The sequence below is a fragment of the Podarcis pityusensis genome (assembly GCF_964106645.2).
Source record: "Podarcis pityusensis genome assembly, chromosome: 9".
In the NCBI taxonomy this organism is placed as follows: Eukaryota; Metazoa; Chordata; class Lepidosauria; order Squamata; family Lacertidae; genus Podarcis; species Podarcis pityusensis.
This window is the reverse complement of record NC_138034.1, coordinates 41,483,377-41,503,079: the sequence shown is the minus strand read 5'-3', so window position 1 is coordinate 41,503,079 and position 19,703 is coordinate 41,483,377. Positions and strand designations below refer to the sequence as shown.

General features: G+C 40.6%; 1 protein-coding gene across 4 annotated transcripts in view; it reads right to left on the bottom strand.

Moving 5' to 3' along the window:
- Positions 1-19,703, bottom strand: part of INPP4B (inositol polyphosphate-4-phosphatase type II B) — a gene marked incomplete at its 5' end in the record, with an annotated part of 263,750 nt that overhangs the window by 202,669 nt on the left and 41,378 nt on the right. For 2 of the 4 annotated variants that reach the window (XM_081021869.1, XM_081021870.1), the window contains one exon: positions 5,485-5,549. In XM_081021869.1, coding sequence (XP_080877995.1) covers positions 5,485-5,502 — 18 coding nt within the window. Of the gene's footprint in view, positions 1-5,484; positions 5,550-9,222; positions 9,443-10,421; positions 10,558-19,703 lie in introns of those variants that run through there. The other 2 variants (XM_081021868.1, XM_081021867.1) reach the window with 2 other exon arrangements.

Below are 19,703 nucleotides of genomic sequence, written 5' to 3'. Positions count from 1 at the left end.
GTCCTGGGTATCTGTGGCCAGGGTAGGTTTTAAAAAAGAAATGAACATTTACACAGAGCAACAATAGTAAATTGGTGCTTAAAACAGAGGTTTGGTGCTAAGGAAGATAACTCATGAGGAAATGGGTTGACCCAAATTTCACAGGTCTCTTCAGTCCCTAACGTCACCTGCCAACAAAGCCACTCTGCATAGGACAAACAGATCAGTCTCTACTCAAAAGAACAAATGGGCACAAACCTACCATAAAAAAATAGCACTATGCAGAAACCAATGTGAGGTCATTTGAATATCCGAAAACGTTTGAATGCAGACCAGAAATTCAAAATTATCTAACAAAAGGAGGTCAAATGGACACTCTAGCATGAAATTGCTAAAGTGGATATATCAGCAAGTTCAATTCTGTCCATTTAGGACTTAATCAAGATCCCGTTAGTCCTCTCTCACTATTAAATTGACTTATAAAAGCTTAAAAAAAAAAAAAAGCTCTTATATCTGAACCAAAGTTTAAAATGACCACTGTTTGTCTGGGTTCACTCACAGTGACAAATTGGCTGCTTTAAAATGGAAAAGAAAGCTTGTGATCTCCAAGCTGCCATGTACAAGACAAAGAAAGGGAGGCAGGATTTCATGAGCCCAATGATCACTCTCATAAGCATCTGCACATAGACATCAACACAAAACAAGTTTAGCTAGACAAACCATGATTTCACATTACATCTACGCAGCCAGAGTCATCTTTAAGCATGGGAAATCAAAGAACAGAAGCTATTAAAAAACCCACCATGGGGAGTTTTTTTGTCTATAAAATTTCATAGTCTACATTTTTCACTGGCATGCTTTGAAACCCTGCATAACCTTTTCACAGCTTTATAGGTGATTACTATGCATGCCACATCACAACACTTAAAACAAGCCATTATTCTCACATTTTCCCCCCTAACACATAAACTGCAATTATTGATTTATGAATCAATCAACAATTTTACTTTGATGTTTTTCTGTCAACTGGTAATAATACATTAAAACCTGTGATATAAGCTGTGAGAATGTAGTTTACATAAAGCTTTTACAAACATTGCAAGAAAGCTTAAAATTACTGGCAATGTGGATATTTCAATTTGCTCATTCATCTTGCCTACCAGCACTTCTGTGCCTAGGAATGCAACTGGTTTATGGAAACACAATTCATTACAGAGCGAGTCACACAGCAGTACATTCCTCACTTTTTATTTAAATACACTTGATCATTAAGCATATGACTACATTCACCTTCATGCTTGCACAGCTAAGAGCCTTGCATTACTTTCAGTCAGACCCCTCAATTCCAGATGGATTAAAAGGTTACCATAAAAATTCACAGCAGCCTTAATATGTCACACAAAACTTGCTTTCAGAGAGAACCATTTTTAATGGTAGTTAGGTTAAAGCAAATGTTTGGCAACTTCACAATTGTACAAGGAACCCAACCTGAATACCAACCGAAGCAGTATTTAAAATGATCTAAACTTAAACTAAGAAATATGGCTGCCTATATTACCTAATATCTTGTGGAATTTGTGGGATTTAACAAGTTAATTTATATAAAGCATACAAATTAACATTGAGCAGGCTTGAAATGCACTTTTCAAAATCCTACACAAAGAATCTGAAGTTTCTAAGCAATATAAATGTACCGTTCATGCACAGGGGCAAATTGAGCTAATAGATGGGAACAGTCCTTACTACTGCATCATTAAGCTGCAAGCTAAGAAGGATATACTACAAATGATAGTAATGATTATTCTAAGGAAATTACTACAGCCTACTGATCACAAATCCACTTTTAAATAAAAACATTAAAGTAGGTTTTAAAACACGTACTTCTACACTCATATTTATTCAGGGCCCCTGATTATTGCACAGAAAAACCATAATTAGGTTTCATACTCCTTTTGTACCTAAAACAGTTTGCATAAAGCAAATATATAAGCATTCAGAAGTTTGAGAAGCTAGAAAGGTCACATGGAAAGGTTCTCAATGAGATCAAATTTCTAATGCTGAATAGTTTATCGAGAGAGAAATCACGAGAGTCTGCTAGATAGACAAAAACACTTTTTTCAGAAACTTAATAATGGTAATTTTGATACCATGAAAGCAACCAACAGCAGACGTTTCTCCATGTGAAAAGGTGTGACCTAGATATCTGTGAAATGTTTTAATAGCTGTCTGATTATATAAGCATTTTAAATCCTTCATATGCTATGTAGGAATTGGGAGAAAGGAAAAAGAGAAATCAGCCATATATCTGCATTATCTGAGGTTCCATGACTTGACACATTCACCAGCCGATCCAGAGCTACTGGCCAATATGTTCACATAATGTGGTTAGCTATACTTAGTGGTCACAGTAAATGTCCTACATCAAGCGTTCATTTGAATACGTGGAAAAAGCATTAAGATGGAAGCATCTCCTGACCTAAATCTAGGTCCATACCTTCATTGCATTACTGAAATTCAATCTAACCAGGTTGGCAGGGAATATAGTTACATGCCCTGAATCAAAATAGTTGCTCCACCAGTCACTTAACCATATTTCATGCATTTCTCAAATATGGCCCTCTGCAAGAAATAATTTCTGGCCATTATGAAGCAGATAACTGGAAGTGTGTGTACTGAACATGCTTAGGAGAATGAGTGCAATCATGGTGAGAAACCCCAACCCTCAAACCACTGTGAATCTAAACTTATGATATGGTCTATCTCTGTAGATCATGGCATAAGTTAGAAGACTGACATGGCTAAATATGACAAGGGATACCCCACCATGAACCTTCTGGTGGCCTTGTTATAAGTCTGATTCCAGTCTAGTCTCTTGAAAGACATTCAGGCATATCCTGAGTTCCTCACACCCTGTAAAAATTAACACATGGAAATTTAGTTTCCAAGTACAGTGGTACCTCGGGTTAAGTATTTAATTCGTTCCGGAGGTCTGTTCTTAACCTGAAACTGTTCTTAACCTGAAGCACCACTTTAGCTAATGGGGCCTCCTGCTGCCACCATGCCGCCGGAGCATGATTTCTGTTCTCATCCTGAAGCAAAGTTCTTAACCTGAGGTACTATTTCTGGGTTAACGGAGTCTGTAACCTGAAACGTCTGTAACCTGAAGCGTATGTAACCCAAGGTACCACTGTACAAGATTTTCAACTCCTCAATGGGAGCCATCCACACCATGGCAGAATAATTTGAAGGCAGAGAACAAACTAAGAGGTGGCCATATTCAGTTAATGGCTCACTTTCACAGCCTTTCATCCTTTTGTTTTGCAAACAGGTTGGCCAGTTTTTAGTCATTTTCTCACTAGAATGGGCAAGACGAGAAAAGGGCAGGATGTGTTCATTTCAAGGCCCCTCCCTTTCCTACTAGGAGGCATTAGCTAAACATATTAAAAACCCCAGAATCCCAGTAGGCAGTTGGCTCTGCTAGCTTCAACAGAACTTATCCAACCCTCTCAAGGACCAGGATACAGATGCTTAAGGCTAGTTATATACTTCCCTTTCCATTTCTGCCTTGCAAAACCATAATTAGGTTTTATACTAATTCTAGGTTTCTGTGACAAAATTGCCAAGCTCACTTTTCTATAGGCTTTAAAAAAAAATAGTTAGCTATTACTGCCACTCTTTAGATCAAGGTGTGTATGTATTGTGGAAGTTGCTGCCTGCTTAAATTGTAATTTTACTGTCTGAAGCAGCATTTATATATATTCCATCACTTCTATTTCGTATAATAAACTAAGTTTTCTTTATTCCTTTGGTGTGTGGGAACTTCTTGTGGGTAAACACATATTCATAACAAGTGCAAGTCATAACTCCAGCAAAAGATCCTAAACCTCTCGTTGGTATATGGACACACATGAGTGCTTAAACACACATGCTGGTTCATGACCCATACTGTAACACTACACATATCCAGTTTGTGTGTGTGTGTGTGTGTGTGTGTGTGTATGCACACAACCTGTACATATTTAGATTTGAAATGAACTACCTGCTTTCATTTGTACTAGTGTATGATCTGGTCATATGGTTTCCTGAATATGCACAGGATGGAGGCAAGGCCAGAATGTTCTCACCACAATATTCTTAGTCACTCACTTACATTGTCTGAAAACTTACTGTCCCTATATGTATATCAGCTATGGTGTCCCAGGAGCTAACATACCAGGCCTTCTGGTTAACTAGTCCTAGACTTTGTAGATGTGTGTTGTATCATATTAAGCAATACAGGTTCTATTGGATAATTAATGAGATGCGGAGTGGGAGGTGGAGAAGAGAACCATGTGTACTACTTGAGTTCCTTGGAGGACAGGGCAATACCAAGGAGGTAGGTAAACTTAATTCAGACATTATGTCAACTCATAGTTAAGGAAGGTAAGTAATCAGAAAGAAATCCAGAATTAAAAAAACCCCCACCATTGTCTGAAATGGATTTGCAAGTCATGGTTTGTGCTTTGGTGTAAAATATGAACTGACAACCCACAGTTAGAGTCATAGTGTGGCATGATGTCTGAACTGAGCCTCCAGAAGACAACTGACCTAGATTATCTGTTTTCATTTTCAGTTTTTATATGTATAATTTTCAAAGAAGGAGAAAACCACCTGAAACTAGCCTTTACACTGCTGCAATCATGCTACAAGTTATACAATTTTATTTTCAGTAGAAATTAATCCCTCCAAATAAACATTTACTGAAGCTATTTGTGGCAGGAGATAGCGACAAAGACAGATCCCACCAATGTTTGCTACAGATAAGGTTATCTGAATCTCATATTAGCAGTTCTGGCTTATCTGACCCCTCCAAAAATTATAATGTCTGAACCAGACAAAAATAATAATTCGCTTCTCTCTTTCTATTGCCATGACTCCAAATGTGCCAAGGTTTGTCAATTGTGAAAGATAATGAAAATAGTTAAACCTCTCATTCCTTGTTTCTTTTCTCAAAATCCCAAGATTTAAAACTTGAATTAAAAACTGAAAGCTTATTTTAACTGAATCAAAAGAAAGGCAAATATACACAACTACTTTCTCCTAGAACGGACACTATTGTAAGAATAATATTCAGCACAAACAGCTCCAGAAAAGCATTACATAGCTCCCCAATTCTATCTTTCTATAACAATAGTAGGAATTAAGATGTGGATTCTGCAGTCAATAAAAGTCTGCTGGAGGATTCTGGATTGACATCTTCTTTTACACATCAAATTAGGACACTGTTTGGCCTCAAGTCATTTCTGATGCAGCCAATCATTCAGTAGCATTGTTGATGCTACTGAGGAATGTCTCACATTTTATAAACAGCCATAAAGGTAAACGGAAGGTAATGTTTAGGCTGCTGCCAACTATACTGAATATTTCTATCCATAGAATCATACCAAGGGGTTTTAAAAAAGTGAAAAGAATTGCGTAAATTCAGGAAAAGGCACAAATATGAAGGAAAAGAAAGAAATGAATTACCTTATTCTTATTTTTCATTAGAAAGAGCAGATTTCCTTTCAGACGACACCATCTCTCTCTTGGCTCTGCATGCAAAAGCAGCATAGTATTAATAATAACGACGACGATGAAGATAACAATAAATAATACCCTCCTCTCTTCATATATTTCTTCTTAAAGAAGATGCATTTCTAATGAAGTTTAATGGGGAAGTCATTAATGAAAAATCAGCTTCACTTGGCAGCTGACTTATAACATGCTGCTAAATGTCAGATTAACTTCCCAGAAGCTTTCAGTTATCCTGCAGCTGACAGAATTAGAGACTGCAGCATACACTCGGTGATGATTTCTTTTGCTTGGTTCCATTTTGCAAAAGTGAACACAGACTGGCTCTTTTGCAAGAGACAACCGTGCAAACCTTGCTTCAGCAGATGAACCTTACTGGGAAAACTCAATATTTATTCTTTTCACTGGGTTGTTACAGAATTAATTGATTTATTTTACTCTAAACAACACACATTGTACAAGCAATATTTGGATTATTTTTGCCATTTCTAAAAACATCAACACAGTGGTATGAGGACATAAGCGCAGGATGGAGTCCTCTGCATGACAGGGTGGGCTAGAATTAAGCTTGTCTTCAGAGATTAACACACTGTGTTAAAAACCAGTGCCAGCCAGAAGCTTTTTAAAGCTGCCCCCCCCATAAGATGGTGTTCAATATAAAAAGGTAAAGGGACCCCTCACAATTAAGTCCAGTCGCGAACGACTCTGGGGTTGCGGTGCTCATCTCGCTTTACTGGCCTAGGGAGCTGACGTTTGTCCGCAGACAGTTTTTCCAGGTCATGTGGCCAGCATGACTAAGCCGCTTTTGGTGAAACCAGAGCAGCACACGGAAATGCTGTTTACCTTCCTGCTGGAGAGGTACCTATTTATCTACTTGCACTGCATGCTTTTGAACTGCTAGGTTGGCAGGAGCTGGGACCGAACAATGGGAGCTCACCTCGTCATGGGGATTCGAACCACCGACCTTTCGATCAGCAAACCCAAGATGCACAGTGGTTTAACCCACAGTGCCACCAGCATCCCCGTTCAATATAACTAATACCTATTAAAACAACAGAGACTTTTGTCACTTTAAAAGACCAACAAATCAACTAAGTGTAGTGTAGTCCACAAAAACATATGCCATGATAGATTTGCTGGTCTTTAAGGTACCAAAATACCTTATCCAAGCTGACAGGTGTATACTGTATAAACATAGTTGTGTTGGAAGAAGGGTTGTGATCAGGCGGGTTACAAGGAAATGAAATGCCGAAAGTACAGACTTGGATATGCTAGAACTCAAATGCATCTGAAACTGTTACTGTATCCATTGACAAAGCAAGGTTGAAAACACAAACATCCTGGTATTGGAAAGCTAATTCATGTCCCTAGTGAGTTAAAAAAAATATTAACTTGATTCAGGCCACAGGAGATAGAAATGAACTTGATGGGTGGGGTAATAGAAAAATCCAGCTATCGTCAGAAAACTGATCTCCTACATCAGTTAGTGCAAAATAAATAAAATTTCCATATGCTTCAACTGCCTGTTTATCATGAACAGTCCCTATGTCGTAAACTCTGTTCCATATTTTTGACTTTTGGGAATCCCTTGCTCAAATATGTTAACAAGCAATACTGTACTACCACTGCCATCCTCCATGGGGTTAAAGCTTCCTCCACATGATCTCTAGAAGTTAAAACTCTGAGTCTACAATCCCATATTTATTTACCTGGCAGTACAGTAAGTCCTACTGAACTCAGTGGGGTTTCATTCTGATTCAACGTGTTTAGGACTGCACTGTGAATGGAGATTGGCTGTGTCTCATCTCTAGCACACAGTCTAGAGTGAAATGGTCGGTTAGACTACATTTTGTACTGCTGATAATGTATTATCCTTTTGCTAGTAGATGTTTTACAGAAAAACAACCATTCTCTTAGCTTGTAAATAACAGGGGTAGGTACAGAGTTCAATGCATAAGGAATGCAGTGGACAATTTACACCAGTATGCAATGGGGAGCAGGGTGAGGCTTGCAAAATTCTCTTTGGCGTGAAATTAGGAGAGTTGCACAGAATGTATTTTTGTCAGTGAAATGTAGGCTGGTATGAATTTCTAGCACTGCCAGCAGCAAAAATATGGGGTTCTATCCATTACTGTCTGTGCAAAATTCTGCTCACACAATGGAACTTTCCATTCCTCTCCTCCCCCTGCAAGCCCCCAAAATTTGCTCCAGAGGGTCTCCAACTCTCTGCAGCAGATTTTGAAGTGGGAGGCTGCAGGACTCAAGAGAGAAATGAGAAGTTCTGTTGTGCAAGTAGAAATCTGTAACAAAAGTGGAACAACAGCATTAGGTACAACCCATGGGGTATGATATTTTGTGTAATGCATTCTTTCTAATTTTGTCTTGGTTGTTTGCAATGTATGGGGGTGACTTTATTCTGTTGTTATCTGCTGTTATTTTGTTGATAGTATGTTGCATATGTGAAGTGGATTCTTTATTTATTTATTTTTTTACTTGTTCTTGGTTATGTTTTGAATTGTATATTTTTTCTCATTCTTCTTCAGTCCAGACTATGTCTGTTTATTGTCCAAATCGAATTATTTTATCAAACAGATATTTCTGGCTTGTGAGAGTGACTTTGGAGAGTGCCAGCCGTGCTGTGCGCTAGGACCCAACGTCCTACCAGCTGACAAATCTTGATGCCAGCTGACAAATCTCAGATGATCTCCGGGTCTACGAGACAGTCCTCCCCCACCCTGGGGATCTGCCAGGGTGAATTACCCCCATATCAACCCTGAATTACTGGCACTGCTGAGGTTCGATCGTGTGGGAGTCAGCCATTTCTCACCGCCGGAAACAGGAAGCAGTTATGTTTTGAATTGTGATAGGATGACAATGTGCCATTTAATGTATTTGTTGACATTTCTGCGGGTTGCGAACCACCACATGGAAATGAATGCGGAACAGAGCTAAACAAAGTTAAAATGAAACAAAAATGAAAAACAGATCTGAACATCTCAAGCCCAAATATAGTGATGGTTCCAAAGACAATGACAAGATGGAGTGGTTAGAGGACAACTTTGTACTCTTACTTGCAACTAAAAAAAAAAACAAAGAGGAAGGTGTGCAAAATAGGCAAATGCATGCAAATTAGTTCAATTTAAGAGGCCACAGAACTCAACTTTTCTTGGCCCAGAATTTGGTTAGTTCCATTAAGCGTTTTGACCATCTTGTTGTAGTTGTTAGCATCAAACCAAATGTACTGAGGGAAGAACAAGGGCTGGATGTGAAAATGTGTAGGCCTTCCCATTCATTTTAGCAGCCCCTTGCACTGCCTGTGCTCCTAAACATACATAGCACCCAGAACCAAGCAGAGGCCTGTTTCTCCCCAGCATGCAGAAAGCGTGCAACTTGATAAGTAGTTTGATATAACACACAAGAAGAGAACTTCTCTCATTCCCCTATGTAAATTAATCCAGTTAGCAACCAGCAGCAGGACTATTACTTTCATCTTTGTTTGCACATACCAGTGAGAGTCTAATCCACCATAGCTATGGCAGAAAAGCAATTACTTAGAAGGTGTTTAGGAGCACTCAGCCATTAGCAATGAAGAAAACGGATTATACCAGCAAATCTGTGAATACTAAAACAGTGAGCAGACAACAACTGCCAAACATACGTGCACAGACGATTGCCAATGCCAACTATTTTTACCTATACATTTACCATCCCTTAGCATTCTGTATATGGTCAGTTTTCCTTCCTTGTCAAAACAAGATGATGGCCTTCTAGCCAGAGAAATCAATTCTTTGACATTGTATTGCATCTGGCTGATTGTGAAGAAGATGAAGAGGAAATGGATGATAACAGGGATGCTAATGAACTGGTTGAAAGTGAGCAAGATCTTTTCAGCAGACAAGGCCAACTGCAACATTAAAACAAAAACATAAAGGTGTAGTACAAAATTGCATTGTGATGTCTTTCCATAGCTTTTCTCAGGGTTACTAGCTAGTTGTTGTTGTTTTAATGTACCTGCCTAGCTGCCTGGGATTTCATGTATCAAGTCATCAATTAAATCTGCATAAGCTTCCATATGAACAGAACATTTCTGAGTCAAAAGTCCCATTCTTTAAATTTTTGGATGGTTGCATATCACAGATGGCACTACTTTAGAAGACACATTCCCTTATGTACAAAAGAGGAGAAACATATCTTCCAAGGTACTGCCTGTCACCTGCAGCTTTGTAAGTGTTCATATTAGACACAATATATAGTAGCTCAAAACAGCTAGAGGACAGCAGGTTGAGGAAAAGTGGTCACAAATCCACAGATTTCAATTAGTCTACCTTAAACAGAATACAGCTTTACTTCTATAACCACTTACCTGGCAGTAATCCCACTGAACTCCATTGAATGTACTACGTGTGTGTGTGTGTGTGTGTGTGTGTGTGTGTGTGTGTATGATTGCTTAATCAATTGCTGAATCTTCTAAACAATGAATTAACTAAAAGGTCATAGTTCTAGCTTTTTCTTGAACTGTAGTTCCTGAGTACAGGGAGTTGTGGGGGTCTTGCTTATCCTAGAGTGAACATCTAATATTGCAACAGTCTAGAAGGTCCCTCTAGCGTCCCTCTTTTTGCTGCTGAACTACAGCTCCCTTCATCACTGACCATTGTCCATGCTGGCTGGGGCTTATGGGAGATGCAGTCCAACAACATCTGGGGAACACTGGGGTTGACATTTACATGGTAGATATCATGTTGCAGAGATCAAGTTTGGCCACTTTTTTTAACAACTGGTGTGCCATCTTTCTAAAGGCTAAATGTCAGAGACCTTCCAACGTTGTACAATTTCAATGGAGATGTGGCCATCAAAAATATTATTAGGTCTTTAGAAATAAGACTTATTCTCACCTCCAAACAACAAAAATGCTGTCCTGCAACCAGTCTGAATCTTCTGTTTAGTAATCCATGCTATGTTACAAAAAAATCCACAACAACCCCCCCACACCCAATTCTTATTACATGTTCCCATTCACACCAGATCTGCCCCTCGGTTTTCGGACATGGTGAATTCAATGCTGATTAAACTCACACAACTGCTGCAATCTAATTCACAGCCCTCAAGCCTGCATTTCTTACAACAACCACACTGGGTAATCAATAATGGAACGCCTGGGGTTACATGCAGTTATAACCTTGAAACAGTGCAAGTCAGGGTCCTAAGAGTTACAAACTAGGAGCCCATAGTTTATTTAGAGCATGGTTTCAAAGGAAAGATCTTTGTAGCTCCAGAATCTAGAAATGATTTTAATCGCTATGGAAAAAATGACACTCTTGGCTCCAGGTACCATACAGTGGCTGGGTGAGAAAGGATATCTGCAGGTTGATGGAGGCAGACCAAGGGGCAATCGCTAGCGGATAAAGCATGAGACTCTCAGTATCAGGGTCGTGGATTCAAGTCCTGCATTGATTCCTGCATTGCAGGTTGTTGGACTAGATGACCATTGTGGTCCCTTCCAATTCTACAATTCTATAATTGCAGCTGCCTATATTATTAGCACATCTCTCTTCCCTGATGTAAGCACATTTAGCTTGACACCCTCTCTCCCTCCCTCATAAAATGGTAGGGTAAATCAGTTGCTAAAAGACTGAGTAAGATTTCTTCTCTCAACCTGCACTGCCATGGCAGGGTTCTCACCTACACTACACTGACCTGATCAAGGGGGAACATGACAACCAAGATAAATTCAATTCAATGATATAATGATACTGGGCACAGACAAAAAATAAGAGCAAAGAAAGAATGGTGAGCCCCAACCTTTTTGAGCCTTGAGGCACATTTTGAAATCTAATAAACTGTTGTGGGCATAAAGGTAAAGGTAAAGGGACCCCTGACCGTTAGGTCCAGTTGCGGACGACTCTGGGGTTACGGCACTCATCTCACTTTATTGGCCAAGGGAACCGGCGTACAGCTTCTGGGTCATGTGGCTAGCATGACTAAGCCGCTTCTGGCGAACCAGAGCAGCGCACGGAAACGCCGTTTACCTTCCCGCCAGAGCGCTACCTATTTATCTACTTGCACTTTGACGTGCTTTCGAACTGCTAGGTTGGCAGGAGCAGGGACCGAGCAACGGGAGCTCACCCTGTCACGGGGATTCGAACCGCCGACCTTCTGATCGGCAAGCCCAAGGCTCAGTGGTTTAACCCACAGCGCCACCCGCGCCCCCTGTTGTGGGCATAACTCACCACAAAACACATACAACGGGGGGGGGGGGGACAGGCAACCGCCACTCCTGCAAAGGCCAACTCCACAAATGATCCTTTGCAAAAGGCAAAAGCCTCACATTAAACAAAATAAAAATAGGAGGAGCAGGGAACCTTGGCAGGTGCCAATGGGAACGTCTGTGGGCACTACACAAACTTCCACCTGAAACCATATAGTTTAGTGAAGGGGGTTTCATCAGACCAGTCTATTGGGGCAGCAGGATCAGAAAAATGGATCAGGAACACCCTTGGAACTTCCCTGACTCATACATCCAGAGTTTGTTGGCTCAGCTTAGAAAGGTTGCCTCACATAGGTACACCCTTAGTATACCAAGAGCTGTGCAAAATTAATTATAGGAGGCACTGAGTTGACCACTTTGGATAACCAGAGTTGAAGTTCCCCAGCAATCTGTATTTGTTAATGGGAAAGCTCTTTGGCACAGTTGGATCAGGTGAAGTAATGTTTTGCTGCAGATCCAAACAATCCTCTTTATTCACTGCTGCAGATCCAAACAATCCTCTTTATTCACAATAATCACACAGTGGAAGCCAAAAACAGTGTTGCGTAAGTGAGTACTCAAACCAAACTAGAGCAAGTTGTTGAATTTTTTAAAGCTACACTACGCTTTATTTGTAAATGTCAGAATCAACAGCTGTCGCCACTAATAAAAACAGACAAACATTGCTTTACTGATACAACCCTAGGTCACAGCCACTCATCCTCACAACATAACTTTATAAAACCACAATTTCCCTATAAAGCAATCACCTTTCTCTCCCCACTGCAAAAAAAATAAAAAATAAAAAATGCATCCCACTAAGGATCCATATTTCTATAAGAGAATTTGAATCAATAATAAACAGCATTTTGCTGGTTTAGGATGACTGCCACGCAGAAGCAGCTTTAAAGTAAGAGCTCAAAGCTATGGCTGCAGGGAGGTCAGCAGTGGCAAAATCAAATGTTCCTGCCTCTTTTCATGGTGATTTGCATAGTACTAAAATAAAGCTTTGAACATATTCTTCCAAACTTTCATTTTTTCCCCAGGCTGAATACTTGGAATCTCTCTTCAGCACTCACAAAATCAGATCTCAGTGTTTCAGTGCTCTACTTAGCTGGGTTTAATTCAAAGCAGTTAGATTTGGTATTAACATTACTGCAAATGTACTTTTTAGATTGCATAGGTTCTCAGTATCTCATAAGTTTTAACTGTTCTGGTTTTCACTGTCAGTCTATTATGGTCCTCCTGTTACATGAAACTGATTAGTCATTTCTTTCTTTAAAAACAAACAAACCATTCCAAGACAATTTTGTAGGTATGACCTCACGTGAATCAGCTATCCTTTCCTGCCCAATCTAAATAAAAAAAATCCTTCCAGTAGCACCTTTAAGACCAACTAAGTTAGTTCTTGGTATGAGCTTTCGTGTGCAAGCACACTTCTTCAGATATACACTTCTTTCGTGCTTGCACACGAAAGCTCATACCAAGAACTAACTTAGTTGGTCTTAAAGGTGCTACTGGAAGGATTTTTTTTTATTTTGACTATGGCAGACCAACACAGCTACCTATCTGTAACTGCCCAATCTAACTTTGCTTTCAGATCAGCAAGTCTTTCATTGGAATCAATCCATTCTCTGTGGACACAAGTAAATACCCTATGCTAATAATGATGGATAATATTCCTTTCAATAAATGGCAGCTGAAAGGTATTGAGCCTAGTCACAACGACACAAAGTAAATAATATGCTTCTATTTATTCCAAACGGAGAGAAACAACACATGACTTATCCTTATGTCCAATTTCTGTTCATACATGCAGCAAACAACGGGTGCAATATAATTACCACCCTAGTAACAAAACACATACCTAATTCTTGGCCAGTTATAGTTCAGACAACACAGTTTGGAATATGCAAGCCAGGTGCTTCAAATCATGCCAGGTGCCCTGAATAAAGGTAATACCTGAGTGGAATGAGATTTTTAAAGTCCTCACAATGTCCCATAGTGATTTCCTCTCAGCTGTACAACCACAGGTGAGTTACAAATGATATCAATATGTAGCTCTTCGCTACTTCAAGATTAAGAGAAAAATCTAAACAGCTAAAACTATTTCCGACTGCATTAAGAAGAAACCTTTTAAACGGTAAAAGCATACATAAAATTAAAAATGTTAGGCAAGCTGTGAGATTACTGAACATTTTAAAACACTATGGTTTCATTGTGATCTATTTAAATTGCCAGAAGATATGGAGTAGCTTGTCATGTTAATGGAGACAGAGTGTCTTCTACAGTCCAGTAAGATTATGTCCAGAGAAACCGATGAAAATTAAGACTTCCTTCCGCTTATTGAAGAAAGGAGTAATCTTGGTATAGGATTTTCTAAGCTTCAGAACAGCATGTGGGTTTGACTGCAGATGGCTATCCTTCATAAAGGAAACAGGTGCCTGATCTAGCACGCTTAAAGCCCTAGATCACAACATTCAAACATATGAAGACAACCAAAGGGGAATTTAAGACATGTAACAGTATAATCCACATATCTTTGGTTTGCTCCTGCGTTATGTAGTGGTATGATGTACCAAACACAAGCGGGAGAAGACGAGAAATTGCAACACACATTACAAAAATAAGCAAAAGCTTTCTGGAAGTTCCATTTATTTATTGGATCTTTATATACACCATTTGCCATATGCTCACAGAATGGTGTACAACAAATTAAAATGCACCAATATATATTTCTGAAAATCAGTAGAAATATCCTCATCCTTAACTAAAAAAAAGAGAAGATAGCATAAAATAGAAGCAAACTGACCTCAGTGAATCACGCCACCTTCCCTCCAAAGGCCTGGAGATAGAGGCATGTCTTCCTCTGCTTCTTGAAAGAGAATAACACTGAGGTGAGAAGACACACCTCGGTGAGGAGATCGTTCCCAAAATTTAGAGCTGTTGAGAAGACTCTGTTGCAATACTGTCAATAGCAATTTGTCACTTCTTCTGATGGCTAAAGGTGTTACCATCACTTTTATTAATTTTCTATTTACGTTTGTTTCATTGTCAGTTTATATTAAATACAACTTTACGTGTTCAATCTACATTACACGCTCTTTCTCCACCTCCTCCCTATCTCTCATTTATATTCCATATGTTTGGCTCATTTTCAATTCAACTGTCCAAATAATTAAAAGGAAAGCTAAATGCAGAAGGGTCAGAGCATGTGAATTAGCAATGAAGTCATGGGGGTAGGGCAGAGAGAAAGTCAGTGCAGGGAGAAAGAAGGAGAAGGAGAGCCAGTGTGGTGTAGTGGTTAAGACTGGTAGACTCGTAATCTGGTGAACTGGGTTCGCGTCTCCGCTCCTCCACATGCAGATGCTGGGTGACCTTGGGCTAGTCACACTTCTCTGAAGTCTCTCAGCCCCACTCACCTCACAGAGTGTTTGTTGTGGGGGAGGAAGGGAAAGGAGAATGTGAGCCGCTTTGAGACTCCTTAGGGTAGTGATAAAGCGGGATATCAAATCCAAACTCTTCTTCTTCTTCAAGGGCAATGCTTATCAGGGGGACAGACCTGTTGCTCTTTCATATTTTTATTAATTATTATTATTATTAGCATAGCCCAACTGTTCTATTTTAAACCTGTTCTCCCTTGTACTGAACGAGTAAAATGACTCATGATGTTCTCAAATGCAATTTTACTGAATGTGTTCTTCTGTGGATAAAGCAGCATGGCCTAGCCTACAAAGCTGACATACAATCAAAGCAACAGCTCTAAAGCAGGCAGGAGCTATCTATATCAGTAATAGGAGAACAGTAAATTTTATGGTGTTTCATTTCCCCTTCATGTTAAACAAAGGCCACAGCACTAACCTCTAGGAGCTGTGTCGTTTTGCAGCGATGATGTAGCAGTTTCAAGAAATTACAGCAGTAATGCTCAAAATGGAGGTGGGGTTAATGCTCTCCATGACAGTATTTTTTCAAAGCCTATTTTCTGGAACTAGTGTCTTTAGGGGAGAGGGGATTTTCAACTCTTACAACTCATCAATATTTGGACACACATCTAGAAGCAAAAAACAACAACTAACCCCCCACAGTTAGCTAGGGACACATCGTTTACTGCCCATTTCTGGGTACTACAGCATGAAATGAAAGTTTTCAGTGTCTTTTCAGTTTACTGCAGAGTGCAATCATTGTTTAAGGCCTCAAGTTTTGATGCTTTATTACTGTGGATATAAACTTTCTCTCCTCTCCACTAAAGTTTACAGCAGCTCTTCCGCTGCTGCAAGACAAGAAATACTGTTATCAGCCACTCCCTGAAATGTACCAGCTATTTCTCCTGGAGCCAAACTATACGTTGCAGCACAATGTGCAGGAGGGTAGTTGGACACCTCTCTCTTCCATCCCAGAAAAAGCTTCTTCATGAGTTGGGTGATGTCAGGGGTTCAGGAGCAGAGGCAAGGGCAAGGGAGGAAACAGAGAGCGAGGGAGAGGAGGCAGAAGAAAAGATGAGTGATGACGACGACCCGAGATCTCCGAGTCTTTCCAGTGAATCAGAAGATTCACAGAAAGGAGCACCAGTGGCCAGGGCAAGGGGGGAGCCTAGGGGGACACCCCAGGAAGATAGAGCCAGAGGGGACTCAGAGGGGAGCAGTTGGAAATCAGGACCAGCGTCACCGCCAGAGAGCAGGGAAGAGGAAGGGCGCCAGGGATCAAGCGCTGGCAGCTCACAACAGGGGGGAGGGCACGAGTCAGGAGTGGCCACACCTCCATCGGGGAGCAAAGAAACGGTCAGACGGAAGGTGGAAGGTTGGGCGCGCGTGCCAAGTTCAAATGCACAGGAAAGTGGCGCAGTAGGCAGCCCAGAAAGGGAGCCAGGTCCTAAAGCCCGCCGAAAGGAGGGAGAAGAGTCAGGGGGGTCAGCGTCAGCGTCAGAGGAATCCTGGAAGGAAGAGACCCCGGGGGGCAGAGGGACCCAGAGAAGAACAGTCAGGCGGAAAAGGTGGAGCAAGGCTAGGATATTAAGTTGGTGTACAAGGGGCGGAGACTCAGATGGAGCTTCGCCGATCTAACCATGAGACGTAGAGTTGCACGCAGCAGCTTGAGAATGGAAACTGTAACTCAATAAAGACTTTTATTTAATGATCGCTGGCTAGCGTGATCCTCTGTGAGCTAGGATCTGGAAGCAGCTCTGACAGGTGATTACAGCAGAGAAGCAACGGGGAGGGGCGCTTAATAATCCCCCCCACCAGAAATTCATGTTTACCCCATCAACTCTTATGAAGAAACTTTTCTTACCTCATCTACAAAAAAGCCACCAGGTTATGGTTACATGGATTTGCATTTAATCTGGCCCTAAGTGCTCATCCAGATGCTCTCATTGAGCAGCCAAGTGTCGTCTTTCTTTCCCAACAGTCCGGTATGTCAATGGCTGCCTGGAACTGTGCCATCTCTCTATTTGTCTGGTAGCACACAGCAGACGTGCAGGATGCTGACACTGTGGCCAGTCTTTGCTTTAAACCTGGGGCCCCCTAGGCTAGTGTTTTTTGCAGGTGTAATCTGCAACGTGTCGTTGACACAATGATGCATTAGTGGTGGGTTCACACTGGACAACCCATCATTCCATTTTATTAGTTCTGTGATGTTCCTCAGAGTTTTATTATTATTGAAATCTGGAGGAGGACTGCTGTGCTATAGAACAATGGAACTGAGACCAAAAAAATCCCAGAGTGCTTACTGTATGGAAATTTCAACAGGAAGTTGCAGGATCTGCACTGACTGGAAAGGAAGCAATGTTTGCGAAGCAGGATCAAACAGTATTGAGAGCGTGATCATATATATCAACCCCAATACCATCATGAGCACAATTAATCATAAATGTACAATAAAAAAGACACACAGAGAGGCCCCTAATCCAGCTAGCAGCATTTGAGCTGCCACTGTTTTCTTGCTGCTGCTGAAGCACCAACTAAAACCTCAAAATGTCCATGAAATGGGAGGAAAAACAGCAACATTTCCATTTCCTTTCCAGAAACAGCATACAGAAAAGAGGATAGATAACCCTATATAGGGTCAGTCGTTTCTTCTTCAATATACTGTCCTTGAAAAAGAAGCAGAAAAGAATGTTATTTCCTTCTTAGGAGCATGTTGAAGTTTGAGTTTGTGCATTGGTACAAGCCTGTAGCTCAGGAGAGCGGAAGAGAGAGAAGAGAAATGAAAAATCAGCAATGGCTACTTCATCTCATAGTGCGAATTCCACCCACCCACTCAGAGAGCACCATGAACCACTGCCACGGCACACTATTTGTTTTGAATTTAAGGAGCAGAAGTAATGGTGTGTTGAATTAATTACTCCATTAATCAGTCAACATAAATGGATTTTAGAGCAGGATCATCTGGGTGAGAAATTAATTGGGGCAATGGATGAATTAATGAAAGAGCTGATTTGGGTGGTCTGAGGTATGGTGAAAATTAACTGAATTATTTATTTGGGATTGTTTTAATGTAGAAATAAATGGCTTCCTTGAGGAAATTTGAATTCTAATAATTTTGCATTTTCATGCATAAATTAGAATATGCAGATTTGTGTCTTCTTCTTCCATGGTGCCTATCCTATCTTTTGGCCACACCAGTGAACTCACTAGAAGATTTCTATTCATGCTAGACACAGCCGACACAGTTTATTGCAGGTGGTGGTTGCAGTTTGCACAGCTGACTTGCCACACTCACTGTAAGAGTGCCCTAAGGAAAAGATACCTGCATTTTCCCAGGCCCTTCCTGTGCTCACAACACACTGGGAGCCTAAGAAGCCACAGCTCAGGGTCATCTACATAGAAGCTCTCCTGGAATACAGAGTGTGCAGAAGACATAACATAAGGGACCTACTCTTCTGTCATGCATGACAATGGAAGAGAGCCATAGCTCAGTTGTAGAGCATCTGCCATGGATGTATAAAGCCGCAGGTTCATCCTCAGCATCCCCAGGTAGGGCGACGAATACATGGGAACTATTGCCATCAAAGTTGGGCAATACTGAGCTCAATGGACCAATAGACTGACTTGGTATGTTCCAAATTAGGAGGCCTTGGCGGGAATGGTTTATGATGTTACCAGGGCTTTTTTTCAGGGAGAATTCACAGGAACTCAGTTCCTGCACCTCTCAGGTGGGTGCCATTGCCATTCTAAGAGAACAAGGGAGAAGTTCATGGTGACTTCCGGCACCCCTTTTTCTAGAAAAATAGCACTGGATGCTACCATTCCCAAAACAAATGCACTGTGCATGTTCCCTTTCAGTCCTGGTATGTGCACTCAGTTCAGCTCATCTTGTCACTTGTGAAGACTGCCCTTCATCCAGAGACACTCTATTCTACCCATGAAAGGAGCTTTTAGCAAACAATTATGTGGTATCCGCTACACTGTAACAGGCAGGTCTATCAATTCTATAGCTGTGCTAAGCCCCAAGAATTAAAAATGAATAAACTTGAAGAGATAAAAGGCAAGGTTCCTTCATATCAGTATGGCACACCCCAAAAGACTAGTTTCACATGCCCCACAAGCCTTAGTTGGGGAAGACATGGAAGAAAGAAAGATTGAAATGAGAAATCTGTGATTTGATATCAGTGCTATATTAATTGCTAAAAAGCTATTTTTCCCCCACTCCAAGTTCATCTAGTAACTGCACATGCCACTGTTCAAAGCTCACAAATATCTACATACCTACTTTCTAATTAAAAAGATAATACCGCTCCTGAGAACACAACTGTCAAACAAATAAATCTGGAAAAACAGTGTCTCCATGCCATTATATTAAGGCGAAGCCATAAATCATTTTAACTGTGTCTCTGCAGTAACAATACAATGTTAACGGGCAATGACAGTCCCAATTTTAAAAGAATTCCTTATCACAAATGAGAGGAATAAGCGCGGGGGGGGGGGAGTACAAA